The following is an 11,309-nucleotide window of genomic DNA, read 5'->3' on the forward strand; positions in this document are numbered from 1 at the left end:
AACAGAAAACAACAATGGACAAACTCCCAAAAGCAAGATTGTCCGTGTTGTGCTGGGGCTTGGGGAGCGCTGCAGATTTGACTCCACACCGCTGCTTTGGATGCTGGACTCAATTCTGCACGGTTGCTACCAGCACCACCAATTTTGATTGCTCTGCCCGACTCCACCCAACTCTGCTCAGCTCCTTTCAGCTCAGCTTGGCTGGGCTTGGCTCAGCTTCCCCTGGCTTGGCTGGATTGGGGCTTGCCCCCACTTCCTCCGTTCCCCGGCGCCATCCTTCAGCACCACATGGATTCTGTGTTTCGATGCTTTTTCTTCAGCACCACGTCCTGTAGCTGTGTCTCGGAGAAAACAGGAGGGGATGGATGGCAATGGCACAGGACAGGGTCCGCAGGGCTGATGCTGACAGCCTTCCCACTGGGGAGAGGGAGGTGAAAATAGTGCAGTTTGGGGTGCACTTGTTGGAAATGATACAGCTTTTAAATTTTTTGAGGTAACTTTAGTCAGGAGGCTGCTCACCTTTGCCCCAGGGGGAGCGGAATTAAGTTTCTCTTCAAAAGATTCTGTTCACCAATGCTGGGTGAGGCCTGATGAGCTTAACATCTACAGATTTGGAGTAGCCACAAGATACACAGGAGATAACCAAATATTAACAAACATCACCCCCTGGTGCAGTCAGAGACACCTGGTCTGGGAAAAGATTGATAAGAGAACCATAGAATGAGGACCAAATTAGCATCAAAGGCAAAGGGATCAATAACCAATAGGAGATTGAATGCTACGAATTGTGTAATTTAGGACCAACGAATGAGAATGTCTTTGGGGTTTTTATGCATAAATATGTGAAAAGTTTGGTATAGTACTATGTGTGATGGAATGATTTTCACTGCACAACCCAGGTATGTGTGGATGAAATTATTTCTATTGCATATCCAGGCCAAAATAACATCATGGCCAGAATAATGTAATGCTAATTCTCTAACACTGAAAAGATGATGTTGGAGAGTTTCTGTTTTTCCTGCAGTTTCAGTGACACACTCACCTTTGCTTCCCCCCAAAACCATGTCCCCAACAGTGACATGTGGGTGGTATAGAACAGCAACAGAGCCACGCCACACCACGACCTGCAACCGGGACACCACCAAAATAAGCTCAGTTTCCCCTCCTGTAGGAGGGTTCCTCCAGGAACCAGATTTAGGCAGATCAGAGGAGACCAACAACCTAGAAAAACAACAGTAGAAAATTCCTGTGACCTGGAGCGTAGCTCTCTCCTCTGTCTTCTATACCTCACATTTTTCCATTAAACTCATTCTGCAGGTGCTTAACCTCCCAGCTTACAGAAGTGGAGATACGAATTTGCAAAGTGGCTTGGGATACAAACAAGGATGCACATAGCAGCCTTGTTCAGGAGTAGAAGAAAAGCTCTTCCAGAGCTCCTTAGGGTGTGGGGAGCTTCATCTCCCAGGTACACCAGAGCAACTGTGACACCAAGGCTGTAAAGTTGGCTAAGAGTTGGTTGTGGGGGTGCTCCTGAAGTCACCAGACTAGTTACATTTGGCTGCACAGACGAAAAATAAAAACAAATCAAGTTATTGAACACATTATACAATTTTATTTTACTTAGTCTTCTCCATTTCATCCACAATACTCACAGTTAATCCTGTTTCTTGAAAAATATGTATAAGCCTTGTTTTACTGGGAAGGGGTTTTCCCCAGGTCATCCAGTCAATCACAGCCTTCACAAAGCAATTTTCTTCCTTCTGCAAAAGGGCCTGTTGGTGAGGCTAGCATAGCATACTTGCATCAGGCCCTCTGCTGCAGTGGCATCATTTCCATGTTAATGAACTCATTCCACACCTCCAGCAGTGCTGCTTGTGTAAGTCTACAAGGACTTTCACATGAGAAGACCCAGCCCTGCAGTGCCTTTCCCTCAAGGGTACCAGAAACATGGGAAAGGAAGCTGTGAAAAACAGCAAGAATAAATCACCCTTATTGTCTGGGAATTAGCGATAAACACAAGTCCCAAGCCAGAGATGGATGTGCCATTTTAACTACACTTGACCTCCAGTGAGGCACTTTGTGAAGAAAGGATTTAGTTTTCTTACAAACCTGCTGCGTACCCCTTTCACCAGATGGTCACTAGTTCATCTTCCTTGAGAAACAGTGAATTACCATCACTTCATAATGAATTACCACTTCGTAGGCTCCTTCCCCAAGCTATTCTGAACTTCTTCTCTGCCCAGCCCCTGTGCTTCAGTGCCTGGGTCCCCCCTAAGGCACGGCGGGGCCAGGTGTGGTGTAAGGGCACGGCGTGGGGGCGCGGTGTGAGGGCGCGGCAGGGCCAGGCACAGTGTGAGGGCATGGTGTGAGGGCATGGTGTGAGGGCATGGTGTGAAGGCGCGGTGTGAGGGCGCGGCAGGGCCGGGCCAGGCACAGGGTGAGGGCATGGTGTGAGGGCGCAGTGTGAGGGCGCGGTGTGAAGGCGCGGTGTGAGGGCGCGGTGTGAGGGCGCGGCGGGGCCAAGTGTGGTGTAAAGGGCACGGCGTGAGGGCGCAGTGTGAGGGCACGGTGCTGCTGCTGGGTCCTGCCAGGCCCGGTGTGTGTGGAGGGGCTCCTGCTCCGCAGGGTGCGACACAGCCACAGCTCTGAGCCGGTGAGGGTGCACCTGGTGCCACCCTGAGCCCTGCCCTCCCACCTGGCCCTCACACCCTCCTGGTTCTCCTGATGCTGCCGTGTCGGAGGGCAGAGCGCTGCTTGCGGAGCACACACATTTGCAGGGTGAAATCCAGCAGCGCCTGAGAGGCAAATCCAAAAGAAAGCCAAGAGTTGTGGCAGAAGGGTACGGTAAGCCTGTTTAATGGGAAACTCTGGCCAAACAGCAGCAGCTGTTGGCTCCAAGCGCCTCTTTTCCTTGGCCTCTGGCAGAGAGGTGCAGCTGCTTAATTTGGGTCATTAATCCCATGAACAACTCTAGAAAGTGTATGGTGGTCAGTCCAGGCAAATTGCACACTTGATTGCAGGATTTTTTTTTTTGACAAGCTGGGGGTTAACCAAGTGTTGGATCTTGAATTGCCTAAATCAATACCTCCGGAGTGACCCTTTCCACAGAGACAGTTACAAAACAGCTGGAACACAGGTTTGAAGTATTCCAAGAAATAGTGAGCTTCAGAGAATAATGTACGGCCCCAGGCAACAGAAGTGGATGATTTCAAGGTAAATCTGCCAGTTTATTTCTACTTTTGCTTTGTTCCTTGTTGAGTTGCCTCTGTCATGTCCCCCTCTATCCTTCCTCTGGATTTCTTAGGAAAGTAAAGGGCAGCATGTGATGCTGAGCTTTTCTGTGAAAGCAGAGTGGCTGTCAGCCTTCTCTTTGCTAGCCTTCTCTTTGCTCTCTGGCCTTTTCCAGTCCTTGGCTCCAAGCAAAATCTCTTCAAGCTTTTCCACAAGTCAGGGTACACACTGTTATCCTTTCTGAGCAGCATAGTTTTGCCTCAACAGCCCTATTTCAGGGCTCTTTTTGATGAACACTTATGCTGGTGGGTTAGGTAGGTGCTTCTCTTGGCAACTTCCTTGCTGTGCTCTCAGTTGCAGTGATGGGACCACTCTGAAGCAGTTTTAAAGCCGGTAAATCTGGATGGGTATCAATCTATTTCTCCCAACTCTGTATGACTGCACCAACAGTAGGAGTAGCACAGCTAAAAGGCAGTTGAGTCACAGCAGGGCTGCCATGAGAAGCAATGTTTGCTGAGGTACACCCTTGGAGTAGCAGCTCTGCAATTCTGTTCCCTGTTGGACATCTCACAGTAGTGTTTTGCTTTGGTAAATGGAACATTTTGGATAACCTATCTGAACTAATAAATCAGCTTATGCATTTGCTTCCATTTTCAAAAGTCCTACTGCTTGTTGCTCAACAGGTTTTAACATCATTAGTCCTCTCAGCAAAATCATTCCCTTCTCTGCATCCCTGGTAACTGAGAGTTTGCCTCATGCTGGGCTTTAGAACTTGTTAGCTGATTTTTATTCTCAGTTCTTTCATTAAAATTCCTGCTGTTGGTAGCTCCCACACTTAGTCTTGAAGTTTACAACTACACTGTTGTCTCTTAACTGCCTTCCCTATTCTTCTGAGAGGTTGCTTGTCTATAATTATTATACCCTGTTCTGCTTCTTCTACTTGAAATACTCTGTTAATGTAGAAAAAATGCACATGTATGAGAAGCCTTAAACTCCAGGATAAAGTAATTTTCACGACAAGTGACCAGATCACATGTCATGACCACAGTGTCCCACAGATGAAACAATTCTGTGATGTAAAGGATGTAGATTTCAAATAAACTTTGTCATGGATAGATTTCGGCATTGCTATACTTGAGGGTATTTCTTGAATACTACTCTGGAGGGTCTGTCTCTGGCATCTGTTGGATAAGCTGCTGAACTAATTGTGCCCCTTTCAGGGTAGCAATTTTAAAAGCTCTCCTATTCCACCTCTACAAGCTCCTCTCCTAACTTGTGATGCAAAGGACACATAATTCTTGTTTGTGAGGCTGTGCCTTATCTGCCCCTTTTCTTTTTCTGTGCATCTTCCTGCTTCCCATCACTTTTTAGTCTGAGAGTGCTTCTGTTGTTGGACGCTCCCAAAGTCTGTTTCTTCACTGTCTCCCAGAGCAGTTGTTCTCTCAAAAAGGACAGTATGAAGGGAACAGCTGTTCAGAGGCACTGTGTGGTGATGGAGCATATGATGTTTTGGACGCATTGTTGAATGGGGAGGTGCAGATATACTGACTGTGAGCAACTTACCCCTTGGTGCCTCATCTCCTGAAGGGTTTCTCGGCCTTAAGCTGAGGACCCATGGGAAATCATAAAGTGGGAAATGTGATCAACCAATAATGATATATTAAAAGAGATCTTGCTTAAAATGAGTTGCTTAGGTAGAGCTGTCAGAAATGCTGAGGAGACTGGTGCAACTTTAGCCCTTGTCCTCTTGCATAGGCACTTGGCTGCGAATTGACAGAAGGTGCCTGTCTTGGTATGAGGATCTACAGGCTCAACCTTCCTCTGGGAGATGGGGCTTTGTATTGGCTCTAAGAGAGTCCAGAGGTGGCTCTATGTTCTCCCCTTTTGCTTCTTCTTTTAGGAGCTAGAGCATTTGATTGCTCTAGCAATCCAGTTTTCATTTCCTCTTTTGTCTTGGTATTTTATTTAGTATTAGCAGTAGGAAGGAGAGCTGAAGGACGAGTCTCCCTTTGCTTGGGATGAATTCCATGTGTATTGGGCTGTTTTCACTTGCTGAACTGAGATTTGTGCAGCCATTCTCTGCAAATGACTGGGAACACCTTCAGCTGGAGTGTCAATGGACATGGCAGATGGACGTGCATTTGAAGGATCTAAGCTTTGGCTTAGATTTACCTGAGGACAGCCAGGCAGTGCTCTGTGATGTACTCATGCTCTCTCCTGAGAGGTCTCTGGGGATTGCACACTGACCAGAGCACCCCTAATAGAGCTCTGGGGATTTATTCTACTTATGGAGAGGTAAGGCTCTCTTGCAAGACTAAGTTACAAAAGCTTCTAGAGTGGGATCGAGATCATCTGGACAATGGTTTGTGCTTTAAAAATGTCGCTGGATTTCCAGGCCCTTCCTGGTTTCTGCCTTCGTGATTTTTTTGTGACGGTTGCATTTGGCTTTTCAGTTTGGCAGCTGCTTAACAGGTCCCTCTCTAAAGAAATACCACAATCATTAACCGACTAAAGAATTATAATAATTAAGCTACTTCTATTGCAGGACTGAAAAGAACAAATCATTTCTTCCAGTTGTTGGAGTATTCACTGGGTTACTTCAAGGCAGGGAGTAAATAGGAAGTGTCTTCTGTAGGGTTAAGAGCGAAATGCAACATTGGTGGATTCTGGTCATGATGCCACCCTTGACTGAGTCACTCAGCATCTGTGATACCTATAAATGACTGTTGGGGAAATAGTTCGAAAAAAATCTGTTAGTCATGGTACAGCAATTGGTAAAAAGTAATTAAATATAGAAAATATCTTTTTAAGTTTCATTTAGTCAGTCATGTACCAGAATGGCTTCATACCTTTGATTGTTTGACAGTTTCTGCACACATAAATTTTTATTTTCCCATGAAACATGTTCAGGCATTTTTATCTTAGAATGGTGTCTCCTCTTTTTTTTAATATTTAATCAAATGACTGAGAAGGAGAGGGCTATAGGTCTGTTCCTTCTGTATATAATCCATACATAATAGCTGTATAGTTTTAATGCTGCTCTATTTTTTCTGTTTAGCATTTTTGTCTCTGTTATTCTGTCTGACTTCGAGATCTGCACATTTCCAGCATGGCCCTGGGTGAAACAGCTGATCTAGACAGCAGAGGCAGGACTAACACCAAAGGGACCAGCCCGGTAGCTCACAGCATCAGCTTCCCCAGACCCAAATGGTAAAGGTCTTGCTGCACTGGGCAGGGCTCTTGATCCACTAGCTGGTCTGTGTGTGAAGGCAGAGGCAAGAAGGAAGAGGAGGCTCAGGTAGAGTATCTGAAGCAGTACATTACCCTCAAGTGAACCAGGGACTGAAAAGCCCAGAACAGCCCGTTACACAGGATTTTAAAGGGAGGTGGGGTGAGGGGCAGGAACAACTTCAGGGCCAATAGAAGAAGTGAAGGGGAGGGGTCACAGGCAGGGCTGTACACAGCTACCCAATGAGAGTGAGCTTGGGGAGGGGAGAAATTCAAAGGGACCAATGGGACATTGAGGGGAGAAGAACTTTCTAGAACAGGGGAGGGGAAAGGGGTGGTATACATGGAGGATTGCCAAACAGAGCAAGGCATATACAATGCTAAAAGAGGAGGGGAAGCAACAAACTGATTGACAACATTTTAATTTGGGACAAACCATGTACGGGAAAAAGGGGACACCGGAACACTAGACTAAGTAGGAGATAATTAATTTTGGTCAACTACACTTTGAAACTGGTGATGTCGCCTGCTGAGGAGAGGAATATTCATTGCAGAAAGGTGAAAAAAAGCCAGCAGCAACTATGGCCTGTGTCTTTACTCCTCTTTTTGAAGATAATAGCTCTTAGAGCTTAAAATTTTCATAGTTAGGGAAGCTACTCTATCTATTTTAGGTGGAAGTCTTGGATGAAGACTAAGTACCTCTTCCACCAGGTTGGAACACCCTATCTGAGTTTTCAGCACTGTACACAAATACACACTTAAAGTTTATGGGCATTTTCCTTTAATTCTTTGGGACGTGAAAAAATGTAATCAGTTGCAAGAAGTTTCTCTTCTCTGTAGCCCAGATCCTGAGGACTCACGATTGCATCCTCAGCAGCAGGCACCGACATGAATTAATTATTTTTTTAAGTAGGCCAGAGTCTCAGTTTGTGTGAAGTGATGATAACAGACGGCACCACTTTGTGTAGGTGAGGCATGGTCTGAACACAGAGGGAAGGGAGAGGACCACCTGGTTGTCAGACTCCTGGAAAATTTTCTTGCTCTATTTCCTCAGTTTGCCTGCCTGTAGAGCAGAGATAAGTTTTCCCTGGAGGAAAATCATGTATGTGAAGAGCTTTGAAAATAAAAACCACTCTATGCTCACTATTGCAGTTAGCTTTACATTAAACCAAAGCATGTATTGTATCTCTGAGTGATTCAAACATCATATCTAAAAATCAAGACCTGGGAAATGCTGGTGTTTTGTCAGTGGAATTGTGAGAATATGCTTCACTCCTGGTTTTAGCCAAGAAAAAGAAAAGGCATTGCTAATTCTTGCAGTAATAAACTTTTTTCCTTCATACTTCAGTTGCTGGAGTCATGTGAAAGACTTAGGCAGCAAGGGCCAGAGGGGAAAATGTCATCTTTCACATGATTTAATGACACTAATTGCTGAGTAGAATACTGGTGCATAAATTTAATTAGTAGTAATGTCTCAGCATTCTGTAGGGAGTCTCATTTTACTGATCAGATGACACATTGTTTTGATTTAGGTTAAAGAATGTTTCCAGGCAAACTTGCTGTTTTTTTCTGTGTTTAGTAATGTGCATTTTGAGAAAGTAAACATAGCTTATCCTTCTCTTGAGAGTGTTTGCCTACAGTAGACAATTTTTATACTTTCAAGTGACCAAATACTGTCAAATGTCCAAACCTATTGGAGCCATCTTATATCAATTGTAAAGTAGTGTAATTGTGGTTTTCTAGTACTTCCAGGTCTGTTTATAGATGATGTAGGGTTGGTACAGAGATGTTATGCCCATCTTAGCCAGCTGTAATAACTGGAGGAAGAATCAAACTTTCTGATAATTTTGTTCATTGAAGATTTTTGGGGGTTTTTTTGGTTTAGGGTTTTTTTGATTTAGGATTTTTTTGGGTTTGTTGTTTGGTTTTTTTTGTTGTTGTTGTTGTTGGTTGGTTGGTTTTTGTGTCTTTTTTTCCCTTGTCAATATTAGATGATCGGATAACTTTTATCACCTCTCACAGACAAAAGAGTAAAAGCCTCTGAAGTAGCACAAGGACAAAAGTTACCAGCTCATAAAAAATAGTTATGTGGGTACAGAACAAAGAAATCCCGTATGGACATACTGGAAAGAGAAGACATCTGTAACCAGACCTTACTTGGGTGTAAGACCTAGCTGCTAAAGTTAGTATAATACTAACTTTTGTGGCTTGGAGCAGGAGCTCAGAAGTGGTAAGATTCTAAAAATCGGGACCTCACACAAAAAGAGGTTGCTCACTTGGGCTGTCTTCTGGTGGCTGCCCTGATAAAGGCAGTGGCCTTGCTGTGGGCCCTGAGGTCCATCAGGGAGGTTCTGGGTGGGTGCCCTGTGCCTTTTGCAGGACATCATGTCTTGCTGTCAAAACAAGAGAGCACTGAAAGCTCCTTGGAAACTATGGATACTTCCTCATTTTTGTTTAGCTTTCCTTTGTCTGTTTTGCAGCTGAGGCAGCTTTTTGGGAGCACTGTGCCTGCTTTCCCATCCAAAGTTTTACCGGACAATGGCCAAACCAATGGCAGATGAGAGAGAGGCAGTCGCAGCTGGAGCAGTATCTTCAGAATGGTAAGCTTGGCTATAACAACCTGATCAGCTTTCATATGTTGGCTTAAACCTTCAAGGATGTGTCTACAACTGTGACTGCAGGGCGCTCTACCTTCTATACTGAGCTGAGTTAGGGTGTTATCTAAAAGGCTGGGGCTAAATGTTGCCGCCCTGTCCTGGCTGTTGGTTCACTGGGTTTAGAACATCAGGGTATCATATTTCTCTTATTTCTGAAGCAGCTGCCTTTCAGCAGGTTTCCCAAAATGTAAGAGTGTTTCACACTGAACAGTCTCTAGTCTGTCCATTCGCTGTCCCTCTGGATCAGTGAGTGGAGCCACCCACCTCCGCTGCTCCATAACTGCCAGAGCTGATGTGGGACCCAGTGTGTAAAAGGCAGAGGCAAAAAAGACAGGCACTTGGACAAGCAGAAGTGTAACACAGACCTCCTCCCTTCAATGGTTTGCAAGAAGACTTTATGAGAATTATAGGAAGAGTTTGTAGAAAAATTAAATCTCAGTGCAATGTGCTGTGTCATAGGGATCTGCAGGATCCCTAGAATGGGTCTTGTGAATTTCATGTAAGCCAAGAAAAAAGAAAAATCCATTTCAACTACCCAAAGTTGCAGGGGAACGAGCTTCAAGAGGTTTTGTAGCCTCTGGCCTCAGATATTTTGTGCCAAGACTTACATAAGAGAAACTCAGGGTTAGTCTTTAAAGTTTTACTTAGTGATTATTCTCTTTTTCCACTTGAGTATTCATTTCTTTTAAAGTTACTGTCCATGAGTGACCACAGAGTTACATGGCCAAGAACATTACTGAGGTCTTGCTTTGGGAAAGCAGCAGCATTCCATGTATTTTTTCCCTGCTCATAGCTTCAGTGATTTAACAGACTGATAAAGGCAGTTGGGCAGAAACCAAAGGATGAGTAAAGTAACACTGACTGTTTAGTCAACAGTCATGTTTTGAGACAGTGGCCATGTTTTCATCTGTTGGCTACATTTGGTTTCCTCCCTCCCCATTTTCCTTTTGTGTTTCAGTTACTTTGGATTCAAATATTACAAATAGTGATGTCTTCATAGATTCTTTTTGAAAGCTACAACAGGTAAGTTTTGAATTTTTCAGCCAAATAGTTTGCTATATGAAAGAGTTGAAATATTATCCTACCTCCCAAGTTCAAGAATTCCTTTGCTATCTTCCTTTCCTTGTGTTCTTAGCGTATCACTCTGCCTTGTAAAACAGTGAGTTCCAATGACAGTGCTCTCTGTGAAGCCTGGGTGGCAATAATAATAGTATTGCTATTGTTTTTTTCTCCATGTACAAACTTGTTTCTCACATGGAAAGAACTGCTTCCTTTGTTTTTATATTCTGTGGCATATCTGATGAATCTTTTGCCTCTAAACAGTTCACAGGAAAGTCTTTGTGAGAGCTCAATAGAAGGATTACACACATTCTTGGATTTTGCAATTGTAAATGCTTTTTGATAGTGTCAGTGGTTTGCACTGATGAGTGTATTGATGACTGCTGGGAAAATGTCGTGTTCTCTTATCTTGCAGTTGTATTGATGGGCAGAATCTGGCATATATTTAGGTTGTTGTAGCCTAGATGACTTTTCAAATCCATTTTAATGTGGCCCATGGCATGTCTGATCTTTCTTTGGCAGGCTTGGAGCTTTCATAACTTTTGCTTGTGTCTGACTATTGGAAGTTGCCATATGTCCCTTTTCCATTCCTCCTTTCCTGTTGCTGTGGTTCTAATGACAATAGTAGTGTTTTGGAGCAGGGGGGTGCAGTATGATTCCACAGCATTTTTAGGGAGGGGATGCTGTTTTCATTTTCTGGGAAGTGCTTGGTGTGCTGTGATAACCTTGCTTGAAGTAAACTGTTCTGGGAAGTGGGCAAGTGTTGAAGGACCAAATAAGAGGTTTGTGTCTCCATAATGCTTCACTTTGCTATGTGTGACTAAGGTATGTAAGGGGAGTTCAGGAGGGCTATAGAAAATGGTGCGAATAAGTGTTTCTAACAAATTCTAGAAAGGTTTTTCCTACCTACTTTGTAAATAAAAAGATACTGTTTATTTACAGTCTCTTAAATTCAGACCTACTGGAGTGCTAAAGACGGTGAATGATTTCTGATTTCTGTTGTGAGAAGCAGTCTCTTTAGTTCTGATCCAATGCCTGCTATAGCCCTACAGATGACTCCCAGTAATTACTGATGAGTCTTAATTAGTCTTGATGAGACTGATAACAGGGCTGCTAAAGAAAGTTAAATCCATC

The 11,309-nt window shown here is 44.0% G+C and overlaps 1 protein-coding gene across 1 annotated transcript in view; it reads left to right on the forward strand.

The window, feature by feature from the left end:
• The window catches only part of SNX31 (sorting nexin 31), a 38,398-nt gene that overhangs the window by 4,783 nt on the left and 22,306 nt on the right, over positions 1–11,309 (forward strand). Inside the window, 4 exon segments of the mRNA XM_017730287.1 lie at positions 8,940–8,978; positions 8,980–9,018; positions 9,020–9,059; positions 10,075–10,139. Coding sequence (XP_017585776.1) covers positions 8,940–8,978; positions 8,980–9,018; positions 9,020–9,059; positions 10,075–10,139 — 183 coding nt within the window.

This window comes from Corvus brachyrhynchos, unplaced genomic scaffold (genome assembly GCF_000691975.1).
Source record: "Corvus brachyrhynchos isolate BGI_N302 unplaced genomic scaffold, ASM69197v1 scaffold302, whole genome shotgun sequence".
NCBI classification, from domain to species: Eukaryota; Metazoa; Chordata; class Aves; order Passeriformes; family Corvidae; genus Corvus; species Corvus brachyrhynchos.